The 26,530-nt window shown below is 39.9% G+C and overlaps 1 protein-coding gene across 1 annotated transcript in view; it reads left to right on the top strand.

Annotated features, from left to right (window-relative positions):
• Positions 1 to 26,530, top strand: part of F5 (coagulation factor V) — a 34,980-nt gene continuing 8,450 nt past the window's right edge. Inside the window, exons 1-17 of the mRNA XM_027782421.2 lie at positions 1 to 258; positions 3,367 to 3,458; positions 4,382 to 4,504; positions 5,722 to 5,934; positions 8,808 to 8,951; positions 9,875 to 10,096; positions 10,853 to 11,018; positions 12,739 to 12,916; positions 13,941 to 14,043; positions 14,472 to 14,683; positions 15,454 to 15,604; positions 16,015 to 16,227; positions 18,007 to 19,948; positions 21,859 to 22,024; positions 23,107 to 23,343; positions 23,822 to 24,032; positions 25,284 to 25,463. Of these exons, the coding sequence (XP_027638222.2) occupies positions 98 to 258; positions 3,367 to 3,458; positions 4,382 to 4,504; positions 5,722 to 5,934; positions 8,808 to 8,951; positions 9,875 to 10,096; positions 10,853 to 11,018; positions 12,739 to 12,916; positions 13,941 to 14,043; positions 14,472 to 14,683; positions 15,454 to 15,604; positions 16,015 to 16,227; positions 18,007 to 19,948; positions 21,859 to 22,024; positions 23,107 to 23,343; positions 23,822 to 24,032; positions 25,284 to 25,463 (4,714 nt within the window). The 5' untranslated portion in view covers positions 1 to 97. The remainder of the gene's footprint in view (positions 259 to 3,366; positions 3,459 to 4,381; positions 4,505 to 5,721; positions 5,935 to 8,807; positions 8,952 to 9,874; positions 10,097 to 10,852; positions 11,019 to 12,738; positions 12,917 to 13,940; positions 14,044 to 14,471; positions 14,684 to 15,453; positions 15,605 to 16,014; positions 16,228 to 18,006; positions 19,949 to 21,858; positions 22,025 to 23,106; positions 23,344 to 23,821; positions 24,033 to 25,283; positions 25,464 to 26,530) is intronic.

Below are 26,530 nucleotides of genomic sequence, written 5' to 3'. Positions count from 1 at the left end.
TTATTTCATTTCTGAGGGGAAGTTAAAAGCAGCAACAGCAATAAAAGCAGCAGTTTCTGCCTTGTCTTCCAGAGCAGCATCAACAGGCAGCTGTACCATGAGGCTCCGCTGCCTGCATCTTTTTTTCTTGCTTCTGCTTGGTGCATGGTGGCCAGACTCAGAGAAGCATTTGGTGGGAGCTATGAAGGTCAGGGAGCACTATATAGCTGCTCAGATCACTAGCTGGACCTACAGACTGAAATCCGAGGAAAAGTCCAGGTAACAAAGTACTGGATAAGAAGGATGAAACTTGTCCTGTCTTGTGACCGAAAGTGTTTTCTGCCTCCCACCTCCTGTGGAATTTTAGAGCCCAGGAGGACTTTAGAGCCTGATCTGTTGACTTCAGAGGAACTTGTGTGACTTTAAATGGCATGATCTGAACTGGAGCCAGTGAAGTATTCAAAGCTCCTTTTTATTTACTTCATTAGTGGATAGAATTATTTTTATGTTTTCATAGCACTTTTGTTAAGTATGTTCCAGGGCTTGCTTATATAATCTTCTGTCTGGGTTGATGTTTGTTGTTTGGGTTTTTTTGGTTGTTTTTTTTTTTTAATGTAATGATTTTAGGTTTGTGGAATTTAATCAATGTTAAGGAGCTGCGGTTTCATAAGATTTCGAAAACTTGCAGACTTTAGAATTTGCTGAAGGAAAAAATATGTTCCAATTTGTATACTATCACTTTCATTTAAATCAGAGCCAGATGACCTTTGGAACTAGCTTTGTTGTTTCTGAGTTGTTCAGTAGTTTTTGTGAAACGAACATTCTGAATTCTGCCAAGTAAAGGTTGTAGGATCAAGCATTGCGGTATTTCATTAAATAAAAATACTAATTTCATGGTTTCTTTCAGATAGCATTGCAGAATGGCTAGCGAACATGCATATGCCAATCAAGCATATAAAATACTATGTTGTATTACCACTGTTATCAGGTTTATAAACACTGCAAGTGCAATGCTACAGATGACAGAACTTGGACATAATTTAGAATACTGTTTAAAACAGACTTCAGTCTTGTGCTGTGCTCTCTATAGTCACCATACACAGCTTTTATTTGCTCATGAAGTGGCATGAAATGGTATGAATTACTTGTTCTCCTACACTGAAGGGTGTATTTCAATACTACTCCATTTTTTTTTTATATTGGTGGATGGCTTGTTTTCTTTACTTTTTAGTTTGTGATTATTTTTTTTAAAAAAAATGTGTATTGCATTTCTGGATGTTACAGAAAGGACATTTCCAGTTCAGATTTAGACTTTCTAACTATTCATTTTTAAAGACTTAATTAGAACAGAGTTTCTATGATTTCTATAACTCCTCTTGGAAGTTTAATACAACTGGTATAATAAGCATAATGTCAAACTGGCAAGACAGACAAGTTGTAGGAATATGAAGATATATGGAGGAATATGAAGATAAATGTTATTTAAGTATTGACCTGGACATGTGAATTTAGTAGTTAGAACTTCATTCTCATCTGCACTGGATGGATCAGTATAAGAATGAACTGCTGTTTTGTTAAATTTGACATTGTGGATAGACTGTTTTCATGCAGCAGAGACCCACAAGACTGCCTCAAATCTCAGGTGAAATACTCTGTGATTAACTAATTTTTCATACACAGTGCCTATTGAGATATGTCACATAAGTATTTAGAGCAAGTCACATCCTGGATAAGTCTGATGAATTTTGTAGAACTTAAAGAAATGTAACTTAAAAAAAAACCACACAAAAAACCCAATAACCAAACAACAAAAAAACTAACCAGAACTTACAAAGATACTCACTAAGAAAGAGTTAATGGCTTGGATCCCAAAGGCATTTGGGTATGTAACTTACTGTGATTTCAGTGGAAGCTGAATGCCTAAATACAGTGTAAGAATCTGATACTTTGCTGCTTTTGGTTCTAAATAATTGAAAAGAGGCTGAAAAGAAAATGAACTTCCTGAACTATTTCCTTAATTTTCCGGTCATACAGGCTAGAAAAGGACACAACTTCTTTGAGTGTCAGTAGACTTATCTTTGTAGAGATTTTTTACCATGTACAAGTGGTATTTGTAAGACACTTCAGAACAAAATGAAAACGTGCTATTTGTGCGTGCAGCGTTGCTGCTGCCGTTCCCGAAAGTTACGTAACTAGACCTGCTGGCATCGTCTGAGGTCTCTGAAGTGTTAGTAAGCTGTGTATTTTGTTCCTTCTAGCTGTACAATTGGCGCTGATAAATTCCCTCTTCCTCCCCATAGTCTTATGTGTGCATATCCCAGTGGACATTGCCACATTAGGGCAGCGCTCGTCAACGAATGTTATGGACTGGGTCTTTCCCCTTAAAGACTGAAGCAAAATTTTATCAGTGACTTTAAAGACGGAAATGAATTGAAACATGAATTGCTTCTGTCTGAGTCTTCTGCTGTGAGAGAGCATCACAGAGGGATGTATGAGAGATACCTACAGAAAGAGATCTCCCCCTTATGGGCCCTGGATGTCACTGGAGCGAGCTCACTGTGCTACCTCTGCCCAGCCACTCTGTGCTTGAGCAGCCTGAAAGGGCATTATAAAAAAAAATCACATGGAATTACCGTTGGATCCAGTCATCATACATACTATAAGAAACCAACCAACAAATATAAATCTAAATACAGGCTATTATCCCTCCAGTCCTCATCGTTACTTCCATTCCAGAAGTGTTGCGTGCTGGTTTCCTTCTGCTTGCCTAAATATTTGCTAAGAAAACATTGTGTGGTCTACTGGGTGCCTGAATCATTTGCAAAACTAAGGACACTTGCCGTGTTTCTCAGAAAGCAATTTTCTGACTTGCTGAGAGATCCTTAGTTGTTGTCAGGGAACAGTTTTGTGCTTGCCTCCCCAAGGTCATTGCTGCTTCAGGAGCTTGCTGTTAACGCTGTTGTACAATCCTTGTGGTGAGTCTTGAAGTTCAAGCATGGAGCTGAGTAAAGAGAAATTTAGGTTTCTTTCAATGTGTTTTGTCAGGTGCTTTCTTGGGTAAGCATGGTCAAAGCATCTTCCTCTGTGTCGTAAACAGAGTCAAAAGGACCTATAGAAACCACCAGGAAAATCAGGGGTAAACTGTGCTAGGTACCATAACTGAATGTCTGGTACGAAGTGGCCTAGCTCAGGAATGTCATAGATTCAGTAGAGGTAGAGGAGAAGACACTGCAAAGAGTTGGACTGTGTGCCTTGCCTTCAGCAAAATGTGCACGTGGTTGAGTGTAGTTCCAGGAGTCATTTTCTGAAATATCCATTAAACAGCAAGGGCATCTCTGGGAATCTTTGTCCTTCTGATTTATTTGTTTATAACTCTTTTGGTTTCAGATTGGAACATTCAGATCCTGTGTTTAAGAAAATTTCTTACAGAGAATATGAAGTGGATTTTAAAAAAGAAAAGCCAGCAAATATATTTGCAGGTAAGCAGGAAGGAAATACTCTTGAGTATTTGGGGGTTTGCTTGTTATAAAGCCAGTAACAAGCTAAGCAAGCTTGTATTTTTGTGTCCGTTTGTGCTTATTTGTTTTGCACATAAACCAAATAAGCATGGGGGTTGAGGTATCTGCTGTGCACTGGGCTTTCAGAGTCCGTAGAGTGGTTGGATTTTCAGAGGCTGGGGCTCAGTGCTATCTGCAAATGAATTGCACGGTGCAAAGTTGTTCTCTTTGGTTTTAGCATCTGATGAGACTTCGCATACACATTTAGACTTGTATGGTAACAGTTGTAGTGGTGACGCTATAAATTCGTGTGGAAGGAGCCTAAGGCCTGAGGCTAGATATGTTTCTGATAGAACTGTGGAAAGGAAAAGAAAACCTGTGAGGTTGGGTGGAAAGATGGAACTGATTATTTCTTTAGATAATATTTTGGGATTGAAAGCTCTTTTTGTTCTGTAACTTCTGGCATTGAGAGTGCCACTCAAAGAAATGCCTTTCTTTAAACTCTTACTCTATAAAGTATCTGCCTTCCTAAAACAGTTTAATTAAATCATATGTGAAGGATTCCTAGAAATTCCCAAGGAACCTCAACATGAACCTTTTGATATATTTTCTGTATCTAGAAATAACTTTTTGTTTTGTAAATCTACAATTTTCCTGTGATTTTTCTTAGTTGCCAGATAATACAATTTATAACATTTCCCACTGTGAGCTGCAGGTTTTAAATTTCCACATGCCTTTTTACAGGTAAATCTTCATTGAAGTGGTATTACATTCTCTGCCTGTATTAAATTTGCAACTTGTACTTTGAGAGCTCTTATTCCCTAATGGGGAGGGAGAACTCTTCATTTCACTAAACATACTGTTTTGCTCACATTTTCCTCTTTCTTTATCTTAAATAACTACAGGACTTCTGGGACCAACTCTGCGTGCTGAAGTGGGAGATACTTTAGTAGTTCACCTTAAGAATATGGCTGACAAGCCAGTCAGTATTCATCCCCAAGGCATAGTTTACAACAAAAATGCAGAAGGTAAATGTCATGTGTTTTGTTCATTTACTTGTAGGCTATTGCATGAAATATTGAGAGGGGCCCAGACCAATGTTTAAGGAGATGTATAACACAAATACCTGTTGATTCTGGATTGAAACTTCACACCCTTTGTTAGCTCCTTCCTTCTTCACCAGTGTAACACTAGGAATGTCATCCGACCTGCACAGTCTCCTGTGTGCTACTACTGTTTCACAGAATCACGGAATGGTTGAGGTAGGAAGGCAGCTCTGGAGGTTTCCTGGTCCAACTATCATGTAATTGCAAAATATTCTATTTCAGGAATGTAAACTCTTAAATATAGGTCTTAAAAAACTTTTTCAAATCCCTTGCAATCGTGTGCATCAAGGAGTTATTGGTAAGGCAGTTAACAGTGCTGATCAAGTTGTTCTGATAGTCAGCATTTCATGCTCAGCTACGTGGTGTTCTGCTCCTAGATCCCTCATAAGACTAGCAAAAAGAGATTGTATACTGTGACCAAATTGACAGTTAAATGTCTGCACTAGCACAGAGTGAGTTTGATTTCCCTGCCCTGGCTGCTGAGCCTGAGCTGTGACCTGCAGTTTACAAACTGACTCGAGGCTTTGTTTGTTGTGTTTGTACAAAGGGTTTTGCAACCCCATCTCATGGAGTTGAACAGAACATGTTGTTGGAAGTGACAGGCTGTTCAGATTGACTATCTTATGAATGTGCCTTTTACACCTGGGATTTTGATTCTCTGGCTCCCCTTTGTCACATTGCAGATTTGTTGGATATGGTAGGCATAGATATGAGCCTTTACTGCTATCTGGATATGCAGTGCACAAAAGATCTCAGGCAGCAAGGCAGTGCTAGCCCACGCAATGGCTTTATGAGAGATAATTAGGATGTTGACAGAGTGGTCAGTATTCCTCCACAGAGTATCAGCGAGCAGAGGCTGAAGCTTCACACTATCCTGTTAACCCTAGTCAGACTGATGAAGAGCCCCCACCTTTTGGCAGTGAGGGCAGTTCTAGGAAATCTTTATAATCTGTAAGAAACAGGATGGTGGAATAGCTGCTCTCCACAGTGTGAGTGGGATCATGAGCTATCTGTTTGGAGCTGAAGTATCATATTGGCAAGAAACAAACCAAGCTTTTGCAATTGATTGTAGGAAGATATTCCAGATGCTTTAATTGCTCTTTGTCTTCATGGCACTCTACTGACTCTTTTCTTGGCAGGGTCCCTGTATGATGACAGAACGTCGTCTGCAGAAAAACGAGATGATGCTGTACTTCCAGGCCATGTCCACACATATGTGTGGGATATAACAGAAGAAGTTGGTCCAAGAGAAGCTGACCTTCCTTGTCTTACTTATGCATATTATTCTCATGAGAACATGGCAACAGATTTTAACTCTGGTCTGATTGGAGCGCTGCTTATCTGTAAGAAAGGTAATTAAATACTTTGAGACTACTATAATGTAATATGGTTTCATTTCTTAATAAAGTTAAAGTTGTATGATAATGAGGGAAGATACATTCTTTTCACATCTTTACATGCAGTGTAAAGTAAAAGAAAGATGTTGAAAACCATGTAGATGTTAAGGGTTTTAAATGCCAGCTTTCATGCAAATCCTTCCTATAATTTATAGGATGGTCAGAGAGCGCTATTAATAAATACATTTGCCTGTACTGGTTGCATATTCAGTTGCTTAACTGCTGAATATATGACCTTAGATTTTCTGCCTTAGAATAAATATTTTTGAAGCTTCATTCAAAATGGTTTAGCCATTCCGGAGAATAAGGCAGGCAATAATTGTTTTACCCATGCTTTTTAAAGTCTGACTGATTAAGAGGCTGTAGCCCACTCTCCTCTGTAACAAGGGTTTGAAATTGCAGAGCAGTATGTGCCTTTTGCTAGTCATTTGAAAATATGGCCAAATATGAACAGATTAAAAGTCTTCAAAAATTGCTTTGCATGTGATTAGGGACTTGAGATTTTAGCAGTTTGAGTCATTGAATTCCATCTCCACTAATATGAACTGGTGTCTTGTTGGACTTGCAAATGTGCTGCTAGGTACATAACCACTAATGCAAGGAAGACTGAAACAGCATGCCACTGTGTAAGCTACTTAAACTGCTTCCTGGTCCCTTAAATCCTAAATTTTTCCAAGTTAAATATCCTTCTTTTAAGCTTTAAGAAAGCTCTGTGAGTTATTTAGCTTCATCCTCTTTCCCTGCAGTTTGATTCAAACATTTTGTATAGACTGCATGGACTTGGACCTTGAAGCTTTCCTGAAAGTAAACATAAAACTGGTTCAGTGTGGGTTGTGCAAGGGAGGAACTCTTCTCACCGATAGGTATCCACTTAATTGCAGAACACACTCATATCACTGTGAAGGAGTAGCATTAATATTAATTATGTTCCTCCTGAAGTTTTTTGAGAATTAGGGCTTTTAGTATTATATAGGACTTGTTCTTTTCCTAATTTGCTTGGGTTTTCTCTGTCTGTGTTCATGTGTATGTGTGTGCATTTTATGGTGTACTGTTGGAGTTAATCTGGACAAATGCTTTGGAATTACTTGCTTTCCTTCCTTCTCAGGCTTCTCAAATTCACGCATATATTGTGGACTTGAGTTGAATGTGAGTTTGAGATGGATTGGTCTGACCGCTACCTTCAAGACAATTTGAACATATATTTCTAGCTACAGCAAAGACAAATGGCTAACTATTCACATTTTTAAGAATTCTGAACAGGGTTTCTTTGGCTGGGCACTGCATGTGGTAGGCGTGCAGCATGCTGTGTGTTTGGTCTGGCTGGTATGGAGTTACATTTCTTCACAGCAGCTCATTGCAGTGTTGTGTTTTGGCTTTGTGGCTGAATAGCATTGGTAATACACTCATGTTTTAGCTATTGCTGAACAGTGCTTGCATAGTGTCAAGGCTTTCTCTTTTTCCTGTTCAGACCTCCCTAGCTAACATGCTGGGGGTAGGTGAGAGACTGGGAGGGAACACAGCTGGAAAGATGAACCAAAGTGGCCAAAGGGATATTTCATACCATGTAATGTCATTCTTGGCAATAAATACTGGAGGCAGAGGAAGAAGCAGCAGTGCGGGGGGAATGAGGGGTGTTGACTTCCAGGGTGGCTGTTCCTGAGAGACTGGCTGGGCATCAGTCTGCTTGTGGGAGATGATGAGTGATTGCTTTCGTGTTGCTTGGGTTTTTTCCCCTCTTTCCTTCACCTGTTGAGCCACCTTCATCAACGCAGAAGTCTTCTCACTTCTGTTCCTCCTGTTCTCTCCCCTGTCCTGCTGGGGGCAGGGAGGCATTGAAGTGGCTGTGTGGGTGCTTGGCTGCCGGCTGGGGCTGACCCACCACTGCTTGACACATTAAAGCAGTGTAGGTGGTATAACCTGGGAAGGTTATAAAAAGTGGGCTGTTGAGTTAAAGCACTGACTGAATGTTCTTTGTGTGACAAGCAGATCAATTCCTCTGTTGATCTGAGACTTCCTTTGTGCACGAAAACAGGACTTTGTAGCCTCTCATAAATAAAAAGGAGTGCATTAAAGATAACTGCTTCCACCGCCAGTGTCTCACCCTAAGTAGAATAATCAGCAAGTTCCCAAATTTTGGGTTTTGCAGTCCAGAGGGACATCTATTTTAGCCCTGATTATGTATTGAAGGTAGCAAATGGAAGTTTTTGATGTGAGAAATCTACAGAAAGAATCAGTAAAATCACACCAGTTCTTTGTGGCATGTCCAGAATGATTTCTACATGTTGATAGAAATCACACCTGTATTACAATCTCAGCTAGATGGTTTCTTATAGCCAATCCCATTCAGCAGTATTTGCCAAAGTCTTTTGTATGTAAAGGTTGTTTGCTGCGTGGTTGGTTTTATGCTTTTTAAAGGAGCTGATAACCTCTGCAGGGTTCTTGAAAAGGCAGTGTTCATGCTGCAGGTGACTGCCGTCATTCTTCTTGCCTCACAGTCTCAAAACAGAGGCCAGTGTCTGACTGTGGATGGAAGGCTGTTTGGCGATCCCTACAACATATTGCCAGAATTGTCTGAGACAATTAATTACATGTTATTTAATCTCCTCTAGGATATTACAGACCTTTGATTTCGTGGTTACCCAACCAAAAAGTACTTTCAGAAATAAAATAACTTCATGAGCATTCCTAAGGTCTTGTTTTGGTCAGGCTTAGCCAGTACATGTTAACAGCTGAAGCAAGCTTATTAAATACATATTAATGCCACTTCATTGATGTGAAAATTGCTTTACTACTACTTCAAATTAAGACTTGTTCTTTCTTCTTCATAGGAAGCCTAAATGAGGATGGGTCACAGAAACTTTTTGACAAGGAATATGTACTGATGTTTGGTGTGTTTGACGAAAACCAGAGTTGGCAAAGATCGGCATCACTCAAGTACACAATTAATGGCTATGCTGATGGAACGTTACCAGGTACTGTTCAGGCTTATGTGAAATGAAATTAACATTGGTGAAGACTCTGTGTGCTTTTTATGCTAGAGAACAGGAATGCAGAGGGATGTGATACAGCCTTTTTTTAGAGCAAATCTATGAGCATCTAAATTCTAGAAGAGAACCTATGTGCTGGAAGGAAGTCGTGCCATATTGCTGAAATTACAAAATTACTTCTTGGAATAGTTTTGCTCGAAGAACAGGGTTGCTAACTTTAAAAGAATAATAAATCCTTCAATTTTTTTTTACTCAGCTGATGGGAGTGATGTTAAGTGAACTGCTGGTTTTACAGGATATAGAACATACTAGGTGAAGAACTTCCTGCATGTAGAAAATCCGTTTCCATTAAATTAGACAATTAAGTGGGAAGACTAGGAAGGTAGTAATGGGCTATTCTATTGCTAGTGTTTTCCCCTTGTTCTCCTAAGTAACTACTTTCATATCTCTGTCCAGTCCATTCAACAAATACAAAAGACTGTCTTAGGTGGGTTTTTTTAAACAAGTATTAGATAAGGCAGTTACTGTCATTAGATACAACCTTATTATTTAGCTTTGATCCTTGCCTTTTTCTCTTGTCTCTCCTCTTTTTTCTCCTTTTTCCTCCAAACAAAGACAGATCAGCTTTCCAAAAGAGGCTGCTGGTTTTCTTGCTTCTTCCCCAGCTCACTTAAGTCAGGCTGTCACTTGCATGTGAGATTTAAACACCTGGCTTCCACTGGCTTCCACAGGATTTTGGTATCTGTTCCATTTACAAGCTTCTGAAACTTGCTCTTGTTGCAAACACTGATCACAGGAGTGATTATTTTTTTAAATGTTTTGATCAAAGATTCATTTCAGACCTAGTGGGCATAGGGAACTTGCATTATTGGCCTGTATTCTGAACCCTGCTGTCATTTCTCTTTCAGATCTAGAGGCTTGTGCATATGACAACATTAGCTGGCATTTGATAGGAATGAGTTCCAAGCCAGAAATCTTCTCCATTCACATCAATGGCCAGTCCATGGAGCAAAGACATCACCGAGTTTCCACCATTAACCTAGTGGGAGGAGCATCAACCACAGTAAACATGACAGTGAGTGAGGAAGGAAGGTGGCTGATATCTTCTCTTGTCCAAAAGCATCTGCAAGGCAAGGAAACTATTTATTAGGCAACTGTAGAGTTGTCCTTCTCTTCTTTATGTCCCAAATGTCTTATACTGTTTTGCAATTGGTACAGTTACTGTGTTTCAGATGGTTGTCAGTTCACTAAGAAACCACTGCAGAACAGGGCGTTCTGTTGGGATGAGAAGCACGTGCTAAGCTAAAAGGCATTCTTATCTGCAGCTTTACTGCTGTGTGCAGATCACAGAGCAACAGCGAATCTGTACTCCAGTGCCTAAGTCTGTGAGCTGTTCAGATAAGCACCGTTATAAAATGAGTAAAGAACCACCCGTTTCCTGAGAAAGTGAGCACTTTCAGCTAAGAGTTACTCAATCTGATTAAAATATTTGCTGTTCCTGATTTGAAAGTGAGTATCTCTCAGCAGTGATCAGAATTCTGTTTTAAAGAATGAGAGAAATGTCTCTCCTACAAGAGCTGGACGATATGTTTTGGAAAAAAAAAAAAACCAGCAGGAAAGTAAAAAGCTTTTTATCTGTTCAGCTGGTATCCTCAAAGAGGGCCAGCTGAGAGAGCCTTTGTATTCCGTTGGGTTAATGTGGGCTCCTTGGAAGGCTCCTGGCCTATATATAGTCTACATGGATTCAGGCTTTTCAAGCCTGAAAAGATGGCAATCCGAGGAGCAAACACTTGCTGGCAGCCTAGCTAAAGAAGTGTGAAATGCAGCTGAAGTGGTAAGGGTGCATAAAATGGAAAATCACTATAGTACTGTTTCTTCTCAATTAGCTGGAATGCATGGTTACCTCACTGTAAGAGACTGTGGGGACAAGGAGGTGAAGAAGAGTCGTCTCTCCTATAAAGAACGTCTTATGATCAAAAGCTGGGAATATTTCATTGCTGCAGAAGAAATTACTTGGGATTATGCCCCAAATATTCCAGACAGCCTTGATAGGTAAAATAATATTTGTCAACATAATATAGAATGTTAACATGAAATGACAAAATAATTCAGGTTGGAGAGGACCTCTGGGGATCCAACGGCAAAGTTGGATCCACTTGCACAGGAGGACCTTATCCACTTGAGTTTTTACTGTCCATAAGGATGAGGACTCCTCAACTTCTCTGGGCGCCTTTGCAACATCAGAGTGAAAATTTTTTTCCTTATATATAATCAGACTTTCTCATGTTGCGCTTTGTGTCCATTGTGTCTCATTTCTTCACTGTGCATCTCTGAGAAGAGTCTGGTTCTGTTTTCTCTGATGTCCTATTTGATAGTTGAAGATAAGATGTTCCCTTAGCCGTGTCTCCACACAACTGAATAAACCAAGACTTTGCTTCTGTCATGTGCTCTAGCTCCCTAATAACCATGGTGACCCTCCACTGGACTGGAAAGTATTAATAACTGTCTTGCTGAGGAGCCCCAAAGTGGACACCTCCTTTCGCCTCTGATGGGGAGCCCAAAATATGAAAAGGACTTAGGAAATGCCTGAAGTAGCATACAAGCCTATTTTCTAAATTACTTTTCAACCTGAGTTCTGCTGAAATAAACAGTCCTTAAGAGGAAGGGAGGGAATATTTCTGGAGAATAAAAGTTTTTAAAAAGTCCAGTACAATAAATTGTTTAGGGAATGGGAGAAAGAGAAGCGTCTCTATAAATGACCTTTGCATGGCACCATTGTAGATGTAGTAAAAATCATAACAAGTAAGCATATTGGGCTATTTTGCTCAACTTAAGATAAATAGAAGGAATTCTCTAACATACATGAGGTCATAGTACGCAGCGCTGCCCGGCACTGTAACGTTAAATTTGCAGTGTCAGTTCCCCACTGCTAGAGTACTGGTGACTCTACAAGCTGATGTTCGTAAGAACCTTTAAGGATTTCAGCAGAACAAGACAAATTTCATACCCTCTATGGGGTTCCGGTTTCATATACTTAGAATTTAGTGTTCACACAACTCTCTGATTATTTCTCCTTCTTTGGTATGACTTCCTTCTCTTCTTATTTGCTCTTGTACTGCGTGGAGCAAACTTCTGTATCTTTCCTAGCTAGTTACATGGCATTACTTAACTGCCTCTGTGCTCTGATTTTTCCTCCTTTGTTCAAAATTACAGAGTTTATTCAGTAACCTTTTTTGAAGTGCAGGTGACCAGGACGAATATGTTACTCTGTGTTACTTCCCAGTATTTATCCTAGTTTTGCTCTCCCGATTAACAATCCTAATGTTTTTAAACCTGTGTGTAACACTGTATGGTGCTTGACTGGGATTTTCTGTTCTTGTCTCTCCTAGAGTCCTAGACTCTAAGCAAATTGTTTATTTTTTTCTATCCTCAACTATGCCTTTGTAAAAGAAGACTGTTTTCTGCTATCTTATCTTGAAAATGTAGCTGCTGCTTCAGTTTGTTTCTTTCTTGCATGTATACTCTATTAAATGAAACGTAAACTTTGATAGCAATTGGTCAAATGTGATACTAAAACACAGATAATGTTCCAAGCTTCTTCTTACCTAATTTAGGTTAGAATTTGAGGGGACAAGCATTAGGTTAGTTTAGGGTTTGGATTTTTTTTTCAAGAAGTGAGGTTTCTACCAGTTGCTTGAGTACTAATCCTTTATTCTGATAGACATCACTATTCAAGTTTTGTTGATCATTTGCCTTTTCCTTTATTTTTAAGACACTATAAAACACAGCACTTGGACAACTTCTCAAACCTCATAGGTAAAAAGTATAAAAAGGCTATTTTTAGGCAATATACTGATGCCAGCTTCACTAAACGTCTGGACAATCCTCGTCCCAAGGAAACTGGAATCTTGGGCCCTATTATCAGAGCTCAACTCAATGACAAAGTCAAAGTAAGTAACATAAATTCAGAGATTTATGCTACAACATAGTTTTCTCTTGGCCAAGGACACAAAAGAACTAGTTTGATATGTGCTTTTTGTCAAAAAATATAGCTAATGTTATAAATACTGGCCCTATTGAAAGGTATCATCACAAGTGACAGTGTTTAGCTGAAATTTTTCAGCATTCCCTCTATAGTTTCCATGATTGTGCTTTATTTTACAACATAAACACACTTCATTCACACTCTTTGTAAAATTCATGTTGACACTGGTCCAAAATGGAAGAAAGCTAGACCCAGTTGGACTTCTGGATGGATTTGGATGTGAGGCCAAACTCATGAGCCCCTCATTCCTTACGTTGTTATTTTTTCTGGCTGTTTTAGACAATGGTACTCAGTTCTCATAGTTAAATGTTCTTTCATGGTATTATGAAATGAAACTACAATGTATTTGCATCACAGGCGTATACTACTGTCTCCACTTGTCCTTCTGTTGTCATTTACCGATGCATTACAATGTTTCATGACCTTTAATTGCCACCATGACTCTGTGACTCGGAATTTGAATTTATCATATTCCTTCTTTTTTTCTGGTTTTGACATTTTTGTCTTTTCCTCCTGTATCCTCTATGGGTCTTGGAATCTGGGACAAAATTTGGTTTAAAATCTGTTTAGATTTGGTTTCTCCCATATTGAAGTTTCATAAGAACTTTAGTCGGCAACCTCATATTCCCTGAGGTAGTGTGTACCTAGTAGCTGGAAGAACAAGTGTTCTTTTTGGATTTTTTTCAGATACCAGGTTTAAGAAGCTGAACTTCACTCAATGGGCTCTACAAAGCCCAGCAGCAGGGTACCAGCTGCATTTAGACTGTGGGTTTACATTATCAGACAATCTTTAAGATATCCTTTTGCTTTTCCAACGCTTCCCAGGCTGAAACCAGGCAAATTTTACTGTAGTCGAAACTCCGATATGTATTCAGACAAGGATTTGCTGAATACTAGATTTATCTTTTTTCATTTGCCTATCAATATAGATTGTATTCAAAAATAAGGCCAGTCGACCCTACAGCATTTACTTCCATGGAGTGACACTTTCCAAGAATGCAGAAGGAGCTGATTATCATCTGGGTCCCACAGGTAAGAAATTTGTGAATTAGATTTTGCATACCTCTTACTGTTGTGGAGGGTTTGATTGCTTTGAAGGAGATGCTGTGGCTTGGAACGTGCATGGCTGGGAGACCTCCGTTCTATGCACTGCCTCTGCTGACCTGTTGTGTTGCCTTGTAGAGAAACCAAGGTATTATCTGCAAAGTGTGAGCAAACACTCTTTTTTGGTGTCTTAATTTTCTGTTCTTGTTTGTGATTTTAGAGAGAGAGAGAAGTTCGTGCTGAACTTATCTCAGTGGTAGCTTGAAATGGCATAACTGCACCAATTTCATTGCAAGGTGCTCCTATATATATATAAAGAGAGAGAGAGATGTGTGTACAGAGAGAGAGCCTGCAGATCTATATAAAGATCTGGTTCTGAGTTTGTGTCATTACTGTTCTCCTTTATTTTTAATTAGGCAATGACACCCAGAGTAAAGGAATTGAACCAGGGAAGACGTACACTTACGAATGGAAAATTACTAAAACGGACCAACCTACGGCACAGGATGCACAGTGTATTACAAGGCTCTATCACAGCGCTGTAGATGTTGAGAGGGATATAGCCTCTGGACTGATTGGCCCACTTCTGATTTGTAAAAGTGAAGCACTGACGCAGAAGGGTGTGCAGGTAACATGTTTGACAACCTCTTAGAGAGAGGTTTTGCTTAGATAATATGATTTGATCTACAGTGAATTTGGTTTTGCTCCCCTTCAAGAACGGTTGTGTAGGCAGCAATTAAGCCAACAGCCTTCTGAAGAAATGACTTGAAGAAAAAGTCCTTTAACTGTCCGCAGCCGGAGAGGAATTGTATTCTGATTTTCTTAGCAAGAGCAGCATTTCAACAGAAGGTCAGCCTGACTTGAAAGTCTGTTTCTAGACTTGATAGTAAACTTCCCTGCTGCCATTATATCTTCACACTCTAAAGACATTCAGATCTGAGCTAGTCCCTTTCTGTAACAGATAAAACTCAACAGGGTCTTACGGTCTCAGACATCACTGAATCCAGAACAATGCAAACAGCAAAGGAGAGTTCTGAGAGATCTGTTGAAATCTTGCTTGGCAAAGACTTGAGCTTCACTTGGGAGAAAAAAATGTCAAAAGCTTGTCCTCTGTTCAAACCAGGAGGCTGGTCCTTTTACAGAGAGCCCACTTGTACACCATCTGTGTATCAGCAGTGCTAGTGGTTTGCTCAGTGCTCCACCACAGCTTGGTTGCAGTAGTAGGACTGTGACCTTGAAGGCTTGACCCCCTACTCCCTTTAACTTAGCCCTTGGATCACGCCTACGGCAGCTCTGGTGAAGCTCATGTTGCTTACATAGTAAGAAAGACAGTAGGATTGTGTCCTTAATACGTGTCTCTGCTCATAAAATGTAACTGCTGTATCGATTGTCTTTCAGAAAAAGGCAGATGGGGAGCAGCATGCAATGTTTGCTGTGTTTGATGAAAATAAGAGCTGGTACATAGAGGATAACATCAAGGACTACTGCAGCAACCCTGCCAGTGTTAAAAGGGATGATCCCAAGTTCTATAACTCGAACATAATGCACAGTGAGTGGGATATCAAGCTGAATATTGCCAAAGCTCCTGTGAACCTGAGTGTTCAGTGACTGCTTTTTCTCAGCTATAATGCAATCAAGGAGTTCTCTAGAGAGTCAGTGAACTTCTAACCATGCCGGGTGGCACCATACAGAAATATGCAATATTTTAGGGACCAGGCTGACTCTGGAACCTGAAGCAAAGGCAGGGGTTATTTGGCTTTGATGTAGCAGCCTGCTGCCTTAGAAATGCTATTTCCAGAGCTGGAATCTCCTTCAAGGCTATTGTGGTTTCAGTCCTGTGCCAGTCTCTTTCTAGGTGCAAATGTGAATCTAGTTCAAGTGGACTGACATCAGAACAGGAGGTTTTAAAAGTCTTGCTCTGAAAATATTGAGACCGCTTTTATTTTGCTTTCCTTTTAGCGATAAATGGCTATGTGTCTGACAGCAGTGAAATCCTGGGATTTTGCCAAGACAATGTGGTTCAGTGGCACTTTTCCAGTGTTGGCACTCACGATGATATTGTGTCTCTTCGCCTTTCTGGGCACTCTTTTTTGTATCAAGGGAAATATGAAGATGTGTTGAACCTTTTCCCAATGAGTGGAGAATCAGTCACAGTGGAAATGGACAATGTTGGTAAGTGGTAAAACTATGGTGTTTGACAGCTCTTCTAGGACTTATTTTTTCTTTTTTTTTTTTCTTTTTATCCAGTCTGTAAGAACTTACCTAAATAGGAAGGAAAGCTTTTTAGCTAAACATGGTGCTGGAAAATGTTGAATTGTTCCCCAGTGCAACTCTTGTGTATGGAGTTTTGTTGGCTACACAGACTTAGCCCATAGCATAATTGTATGCTATACTGAGGCTCTTTTTGTTTGTTTGTTTTCAATGAACAAATAGTATTGGGGTTAGCAATGATCACTTTAAAATAATTCTAAGGTAGTCCTTGGAAATAATCCAGTGTCAACTCCAATTTTGCCACATACTTGTCCACCCTGAGCTAGCTAAAATGGGCCAAGACTGTCAAAGTGGCTACACCTCCTCACCTTAGGCTTGTGGCCATTTAGCAATGGTAAAGTCTGCCTGACTGAATTGGATTACTGGTCCATCAGTCTCGATGTCTAATTAGGATTGATACCATATCTTGAAAAGGTGATGTTAGAAACCATGTAGTCCGCACTTACGGAATCATCTGCAAAAGGACAGAGATTCTTCTCGATTGAAGGCTGGGAGTGTTTAGTGATCATCCTAAAATCCCATAAGGTTTAGATATCCTTATCCTATTTAAAATACCAAGGGTTTTTGTATCTTTTATCTATTTAAATAGCAAATTCTTTACAACCTCAAAGCTTGTTTTCAGTGCTTGCACAGCATCAAGACCTTATAAATTAAAAATATGTTGGATGTTAAGTGTGTTTAATTGTTCAGGACTAGGGAATCATAAAAACTCCATCAGACTTTATGGAAACCTCCCCAGTAATGAAGTTGTACTTTCGCTTGATTTTGGTATGTGATCTGTTCTTTCCATCTCTAGGGCATGTTTTCTTTTGTGAATTGGCTGTTGTTAATAATCAGAAAATCTATGCAGGTCACTTCAAACTCCTATAAATACAGAAAAATTGTATGTGACGTATTTAATAAAAAAGGCTGGTTTTCTGATGATTAATTCTGTCTATTCCATCATTTCTGCTAGTTCCAAAACCAAGCTGTAACAAGCAAAGAACTTGATGCTGTTTAGGGAAACATTGTATTTTGTACTCTGCAGAGTCTAGTTTCAGATAAAGAACTTTACTTTCTGATTAAGTTTTGGAGCAATTATTAAAACCTTTAGGTTAATCTGAGATTCCTCAGATTGGCAGTTTAATGTTTTGTGTCCAGATGGGAAATGCAAATTACTTTATTCTTTTAAAGATCATTCTTTATGCATTCAGAAGCTTTTAAAATACTACACTTGTCAGATGTTTCTCAACATTGCCTCAGAATGTATTTGTTCTGTTCAGAATGTTCTATCTGGGTGGCAATGTATACAATACTAAGGACAGGACAAAATTAAAACTTTATCTCGAAAGATCCCAGTCTTAGATCCAGGTCTAAACATAGGATCCTTTATATTGTTTCTTTCTTTCTTTTTGATGTCCATCTCTTTCATGGATTATGTTTGGACTTGGGTCCTAGGTACAGCCTAGTCTGTGGAGAAGACCTCCAGCTCTTAGATATATTGATTCATGTGTGCTTTTAATTATTTACATTAATTATTTTTCATATCAATGAGAGCTCGTGGAAATCCCAGATGAGGATTAGCACTCTGCAGGTGCTGTAGAAACAAACCCAGCAACTTGTCCTGACCACTTGCATGATAGGCAACGTTCACTCTGGTAACTACTGCACATTAGAAAACCACTTTTATTTCGATTGCAGGTACTTGGCTTTTAGCATCCTGGGGTACCCCAGAGATGAGTCACGGCATGAGGCTGAGATTCAGAGATGCCAGATGTGACTATGAGGAAGATTACATGTTTGATGTTGTGGATTTCAGTCCCACCAAGACTGATAAAAAGGCAGTTTCTGCCTCAGCTGAAGAAGATGTGCAAGAAGAAGGAGACAAGGAGGATATGGATTATCAGGATTACCTGGCGTCTTTTTACTCCATCCGAAGCTTAAGGCAGGCATCAGGCAATGAAGAAAACCAAAATCTCACAGTGCTGGCCTGGGAACAGTATGAAGGCACTGATGACACGAGGTCTGAGGTGGCAGCTGGCTCAGGTCTGACAGCTGTAAATAGCAGTGAATCCACAAACACCTCCAAGTTCTTAGAAACTCATGTCACTACTCTTCCCCCAGTCAAGGCTGAAACATTCCAGTCAAACCACACATCAGTCACAGCAGAAGAGGACTTATTTTTAGCTGGCACAGGCGATGGAAAGGCTGACTTGGTATTTGAGACGAGAAGCCAAAGCAATTATGAAACAGATCATGGTAACGTGTCTGCAGGTGAACACTTGCTGAGCAGTGGGGAAGGCCAAATGAATGTTGCAGAGGAGCTTCCAGCAGATGGAAAGGACAGTAAATCTGTTTCAGAAAAGAAGCAAGAGGAAAGCACAGGAAGAGGAAATTATAACATTAACAGGAAAAGGAAAAAGCGAGCCTCACTGGCTATTAAGTTTTACGCTGTCCAACAGATGAATGCCCTTCTAAATCACGTCAGAAATAAAAATGTCTCATTTTCTGACAAGACAAGTGCACCTCATCCAGTGCATCGTGCAGAGAACACATCCGATATAGCCATGGTGGGAGCTGGCCAGCTGCCGAGTGATTATGATGATGAACTGGAAGAGGAGGAAACCAAAATGGAAAATGCCATGCGTGCAGTTAACTTGACACTTGCTTTGGACCTCATTGTACAGGATGGGTCTAATGCATCCAGCCTCTCTGAACCCAAGCTATCCAAAGATAAACAAGCAGACACTTTTTCTTTAGATCATACGTTAGGCAATATAAGCCCTAATTCCAGCCCTGCACTAGTGAAGAACTTACTAGAAGAGGCATCGTTGCCCAGGGCTGGGAAATACTCATCTAAAATGACAAATGAGGAATGGAATTTGGTGTCTGCAAAAGAGAGTCAGGGGTTAGAGGCAAATTTAGATAAATCTGTTCATGGTAAGTTAAATCATCGTGGCAGAAATGGTACAGCGCTCATAAATAAGAAGCATATGAAGAAGTATCAAGGGTTCTCACATGTAATGGGAGAAAAACAGAAAGGGAGCCACATGCACCCAACTCTGAAAGGAAAGGAGGGGAACAAGAATGATACTTTGAGTACATCTGGAACTTTCATCAAGATCCGAAGGAAAAAAAAGGAATACCCCAAAATGACCCACTTGCTGAGCCCAAGGAGTAAAAAGCCCCCAAAAGTCACGAATCCCATGGCAGGGTTTGGCCGTACGTTGTTTCCAGGCGAGGCCAACAATACGGCACTACCGTGTTGCACTAACGCCACGGGGGCACCCGGTGAGGCCAACCGCACAGTGGATCCTAGTAGAGCCGGGCACGGGGAGTCACTGAATTACACGCTCACCCCTCGACAGCTTAAGCCATCGATCTTGATTGGGCTTCCCCAAGAAAATGGAGACTACGAATATGTTACGGAAGGATCTTACGGCGAGGAGACATCTGGTGGTGAATACGAATACCATTACGTGAGCTTTGATGACCCATACACGACAGATCCAAAAGTGAATATCAACGAACAACGTAACCCAGAAAACATCGCTGAACATTACCTGCGTAGCAGAGGGAATGAGAGGAGATACTATATTGCAGCTAAAGAGGTCTGCTGGAACTATGCAGGATCTAAAAAAAGGTTTGGCTAAATAATTTGCTTTAATTTTGTACACCATCCTGTGACAGACTAGCAGAATGTTGATTCACATGCTGATAAACGTAGAAGTATCTGTAATGTGCGATGTGATTCCCAGCATCTCAAGTCACAGAAACCTAAGCATTTTCCATGGAGGCTGGCACCCCCCTAGAATGTCACAGAGAGATTACAGTAATCAAGAGCAACACAAATAATAACTTCTTTTCCTTTTTTTTTTTTCTTCCTTAACCCCCTTTTGTAGACTCACTAGAAATACTCATTGAAACAGAATTTTACAAACCCACTGTAAGAGGTCGAGGGAAACTTCCAGTTGGTTTCGTTGTACTTGAATGGCCTGTTTTCCTTCCTCCTTGAGTTCTCGGATTCTGTAGTAGAGACAGGATAGAGACTTCCTTGTACAAAGTCTTCCCGGGAATTTCATGGACTGGCTGATCTAATATAGACAGGATGTGCTTATAGGCAGGATGAATTCACAGTTTCCAGCCCTAACAAGAAGTGGTTCTGGTGTCTCAGTTCTGTATCGTGAAATGGGATAATAGCACTTTCCAACTTCACAAGGCTTCAGTACTAAAAAATATATGAAAGGTGCAAAGTGATTAACCACACTGGTGACTGACTACCTTATACTTAAAGTAAAAATAAAGCTGCATGAATTACTGCATTGTTGTTCCTACTGTTTAGAGAACTCAGAAGGTGACTGGATCACAAACCATAAAGGTGAATGGGTTTCTTACATTTTGACAGGGAAGACTGGCCACTATGCCACAGAAAAGAGTATGTGACTTGAGAAAAACTGTACTAAAAATTCATTATCTTAATTCATACAAATTAGGATCAGTTCTCACCCTACAATGTGTAGAATTCCTAGTCGCTCTTCATCAAAAAGCTGATGAACAAGACCAAAACTGCCGCAGCTTCAGGTTTTTATCAAAAGCAGCAAAAATAGGAGCCAAGAAGGCTTTCATTATACAAAATTCAGCTCCAAACATATATTATTTCTCAAATTTAATTTCTATTTTATTTGATTGATATTTTTCCCTCCACCTTTTCAGCATTCTTCAAGTTTACTCCTGCCTCATCTGTGTCTGTGTAAATGACACTTTTTGCAAAAACAGCAGAAGCCACAGACAGTTTCTATGCGCACTTGCAAAATAAAGGAATCCCAGTGCTCAGAACTCTGTACAGATCTCCCCAGTGAGGTTTATCCTCAGCTGGTGGGAGGTGAATAGTTCCAGTGAAAGTAAGAGCCCGTGGCACATACTGTGTCAGTGTGTTGAAGAGCCGAAAACCACCCTTTCTTCCTACCAGATGACTTTGGTTCAGATTCTGCTTTTTGTAGACTTGACAACAAGGCAAGGTTTATAGGAAATGATAATACGTTTTATCAGAATAATAGCATTTTGGTGCTTCTATTTAAGATCTGAAGAATGGTGCAAATGCCTGAAAGTTGGTGGTTGTTTTTTTTCTTACCAGCTCTGTGTTGCAAAATGCAGATATAATCGAATGTAAAATGTGTTTCTGTTGGCTTTCCAGAGAAGGTACAACTGTGAGATAGTGAGCCCACCACCTATGCTTTATTACGCTCTGAGCTAAGCTCCGATTCAGATTATTAAGTTTAATGCTAAAGAAGGAAAATAGATCTCAGGTGGGTTTCCAGAGATTAGTTGGAATTTTCCAGTGAAAGCTGACCAAATCTTTGAAGGATCTCATGTACAACTGTAGAACTAGAATTGCTTAAACATTGCAAGTCATGATTTTCAGAATCATCTGACATTTATTGGTGGTTTATTCTTTATATTTTAAAATGCTTCTGCCATATGAGTTCTCGGATTTCATCAAAGCTGTTATTTCTGATTCAGTGTGTGGGTTTTTAATTGGGGATTTCCTTTCAGTACAATGATGGATGACAAAACCTGTAAAGATGGCACCACGTATAAGGTGATCTTCCAAAGCTATACAGACAGTACCTTTACGACTCTTCAGGATGAAGATGAATATAAAGAACACCTTGGCATCCTGGGGCCAGTTATCCGAGCTGAAGTAGACGATGTTATTCTGGTAGGTCCATGTTTTGAATATGTGTACAGGGTAGGGTTCTTATGGTGATCTTAGTGGGACATAGTATTTAATATTGGGACCCATTCTGACATATCAATCTAATGTAAAATGAGATTTAAGTTTAACTTTTTTAAAAAAACTACTTTTTTTTTTTAAACCCAGATTGCACTGAAAATACCACTTTATATATGTAAAGAGAGCATCTTATTTCTTTTAAAACAAATTAGTAAATTTGTATTCAAGATGAATGTATATATATTTGTCCAAAAAGTGTGGGGGTTTTTTCTCTGAAAACTTTTGCTTTAATGGGTTGGTCAGTTCTAATACAAACAAGGATGGAGAGGAACTGTATCCCTGGCAATACAGTGGTATATTTGCATTAGGAAGCACATTGCTGTAGAGTTTCTCTTCTCTCATCCTTCTTCATCCAGTCTCCAACACACAGGGATGGAATTAGGTGGGAAGAGTAGATCTCACTTGCAGATCTCACTGCTTTCTGCTTATTTCACTGGGAGTAGTGCACAACAGGAACACACTGAGCTACATTTAAAAACATGAGTAAAAGAAAGCGGCTGTTTTAGCTTGGGGAGTGAGTGTCGTTCCCTAATGAGAGGTAAGTAGATCATCACCCTACCTACATACTTCTCTGGGATAAGTGAGAAGCACTGATTTCAGTAAGAGTGGTACATACAGAGGTCTAGTTGTACGGGTTTGTGCCTTCCTTCAGTGCAACTGCAGCAAAGCATGAGGCAGAAACTCCCCAGTTCCCTGCCTGCTGTAACTAAGCATATCCAGGTGTGAAGGGCAGCAGTACAATTCCTAGGAACCCAGTTTCAGTGGAAGACAGGGAGTTAGGCTCATGCTTTCTACTTCTTAATTAACTACCTGCATCAAAGAGGGTGACTGCATGGAGATACCAAAAGCTGTCCCTGCAGCTTCACCATGCACAACATAACCTATAATCACATGCAAATCTTGACCCTGGTTTGAGGTCATGGGAATGTATTGTGTTGGGATTTTGGTTTAGGCCTGAATGTGCTGAATAGAATCTACTTATATATATATATAAATATTTTTTTTAGGTTCATTTTAAGAATCTGGCATCCAGACCATATTCCCTCCATGCTCATGGACTCTTCTATGAAAAGTCCTCTGAGGGAAGCATTTATGATGATGAATCTACTGCTTGGTTTAAGGAAGATGATGAGGTTCAGCCAAATAACAGCTATATTTACGTGTGGTATGCAAACAGGCGATCAGGACCTGTGCAGTCAGGAGCAACTTGTCGGTCCTGGATCTACTACTCTGATTTAAACCTGGTAAGAAAATCATAGTAGAAGTGGTAGTGTTGCTGGGGTTGATTACAGAATCACAGAAACATTTACTTTGGAAGGGATCACTAGAAATCACCTAATCTGGCACCACCACCACCACCACCACTCAGGCAGGGTCAACTAGAGTAGGTTGTCCAGGACCGTATCCAGTTGGGTTTTTAATATCTCCAAATGATGTTACTCTGTGGCTGTAGAAATGTACGCTGCAGGCCATGTTTTGGATAGTGATCCTGTCTTTTGGGCCTGATGTTCCCATCTGACATTTAATAAGATGTTGAAGAATTCAAACTGGGGGAACCCTTTGGTAGCCTGAGCAGGGGAAAGTAAAGGTATAAGGCAACAGCAATTCTGGCATCTGCTTTTAAATTTTTAGGACCTGAAGCATTTCTACAGAATGCTATGGGGTTTTGGTGTATTTTGGAAAATCCACTTTTACATCTAATATGAATTTATTATCTCCTAGGAGAAAGATATTCACTCTGGTTTGATTGGGCCAATACTGATCTGTCAGAAAGGAACCTTCAGCAAGTCAAACAATGGCAGCACAGCCACCCGAGACTTTTTCTTGCTTTTTATGGTCTTTGATGAAGAGAAAAGCTGGTACTTTGACAAACGTTCTAGAAGACCTTGTACTGAGAAGGCCCAGGAAATGCAGCAGTGCCACAAATTCTATGGTACTTAATTCACTTTACCAAATATTCAGTTTATTGGGGTAAAGGGAAAGGTGTTTGAGGAGGTATCTCAGCTCACAGTGCCTTTGAACATCCATAAATCCTACACGCTAATTATGTAAACAGTTTTTCTTTTCCTTTTCTTTCTGTCTCCCTCCCTCTGCTCCTCCCCTGCCATCTCCCCTTCCCATAATAGTCATAGTTTTATATGTAAAGATTAGCATTGACTAGAAATTAGTTATTAAAATGAAGAAAGGACATATTAAGCTGAAATTTTCAACAGAAAACTTGTCTCTCACACTTACATATATCTATGCCCCACATTAAAAAAAAAAAAAACAAAACAGCACACCACCAAACACAAAAAAACAAACTCTTTCCAGTAAGAAGGTAATACCCTGGAAAGGTTTTGAAATTTTAAAATATTGTAATAATTTGATAAATCAACTAGTTCTACTGAGGAATTCGAAGCAGCTGTAGCACAGCCCTTCATAGACCTCTCTGTGGATACAGAGGTTTTAGTCATGTACGGTGAAGTAAGTGGCTGCCTGTTCAAAGGTCGCCCTTTGTTCTCTTTGAAATAATGGTCAGTAACGAAACTCTTGTGTTTCTGTCTCTGCAAAGATGATGCTTGTGTGCTGTAAGTGATCATGTTTGTTCTCTTTGAAATAATGGTCAGTAACGAAACTCTGTGTTTCTGTCTCTGCAAAGATGATGCTTGTGTGCTGTAAGTGATCATGTTTGTTCTCTTTGAAATAATGGTCAGTAACGAAACTCTGTGTTTCTGTCTCTGCAAAGATGATGCTTGTGTGCTGTAAGTGATCATGTTTGAAAAAGGCACGTTGAGAAGTGGAATCTGCCTTTTGAAAACGTCATCTATAGAATCAGTTATTAATTGAATATTCAGTTGTGACTATACAGCTGTGGAAATGTACGCTGCAGAGCACGTTTCGGATAGCTGTCCTTTCTTTTGGGCTTCATGTTCCCATCTGGCATTTTATTTCTTACATCTTCTTGTTTTCCTGGCTGCCACGTGTTGCAAGCGAACTGCTCAGATTCTCTGGTGAGGTCCCTGGGTTTTCTGAATTGACGTACATAGACCATAAAATGTGTAGCACTCAGAATTGGAAAAAGTGGTGTTTTTCCCAAATGCGTCCCTTCAGTAAAAGTTTTACTCATTTTAGTAATTGCATTCTAGCAATTTAAAAGACCAGCTTTGTGAGTGGTTTTCCTCACAGTAATTTTTTTTTTCAGCCATTAATGGGATTACCTACAATTTGCAAGGCTTGAGGATGTATGAAGGTGAACTGGTCCGATGGCATTTGCTGAATATGGGTGGACCGAAAGACATTCATGTTGTTCATTTTCATGGACAGACCTTCACAGAACAAGGAGAGCCAAAGCACCAGCTTGGTACATACACACTCCTTCCAGGTACGTATCAGAGCAAAGTTCTAAGGGGTGACCGTTGCAGTCTGTTGCCATTGAACCAATGTAAAGGTGAACACAAGTTGGTTTTGAGCACAGTAAGAAAAAGTTTGAGAGCACTTAGAGTTCATTTGGCTATGATGGTCAGAAGGAAAATCATCACTTTGAACCTCCCTCGGTGCTGTGGGAGGGGGGAAATAAAGGTGTCATGGCTGTCTTTTAAAACTGGAAATATGAGTAGTTATAGACAAAACTTAAATGCTTGGACAATTGTCTTCCTCTCCGATGAGAAGGGATATATATGGAAAATGAGTAGCAGTAAGGTTCTGTAGCACTGCCTTCTGTTTTCCACTTTCCTTGGCACTCAAAGAATACGTGAGCAGGAGCGAGTTTCTCTCCTTTATTGCATCTCTCTTTTCCTGTCTGCAGAGTAGGTCATCGTGCTGGGCTTGGCTTTGGAAGGTGTCCGGCAGTAAAGGTCAGAGTACTGGAAAAGGGAGTCAGTAGGATAGTGTCAGCACCGATCCCTTGTGAAATGACGGATGTACAAGAGCGCAGCAATCCTGTTGCTGTGTCCCCAGGCTGCAGTACCACTGCAGTCTCACTGACAGCTGCTGCAAAATACTATTGGTATTTGGCTCAGTATGGTGGGGGTTTATTTTGTAATGTCAAGATGAGTGCAGTATAGAAGAGGAATAACCAATGTGAGCCCTAGGAGAATTCTTATGTCCAGGGAGGAAGGAAATAGGTTAAAAGCATTCATTAGGCCACAGGATATACTCCTTTGCCCATCACTGTCAGCAGTGAACGTGTCCAATAACAGCACTTACAAAGCCTGTATTGCTAGCCACAGGTGTTTAAAAAAATAAAATAAAAACCAGCAGAATAGGCAACAAGGAGATCAAAATAATGGGATTGGCTTAGAATGATAGGAGTTTATTTTAATGAACATTTATTCACTAAGCTTTTTAAGGCGATGTTTTTCACTGTAACATCTATTATGTTTTTGTTTAAATGGGAACCAGAATTTTCATGTCTGTACTAACTAGGAATATAAGAAAAGCAATGAGGGT

The sequence above is a fragment of the Falco peregrinus genome, chromosome 6 (genome assembly GCF_023634155.1).
Source record: "Falco peregrinus isolate bFalPer1 chromosome 6, bFalPer1.pri, whole genome shotgun sequence".
Lineage (NCBI taxonomy): Eukaryota > Metazoa > Chordata > Aves > Falconiformes > Falconidae > Falco > Falco peregrinus.
The sequence above is the reverse complement of the archived record's forward strand: the minus strand, read 5'-3'. Positions and strand labels throughout refer to the sequence as shown.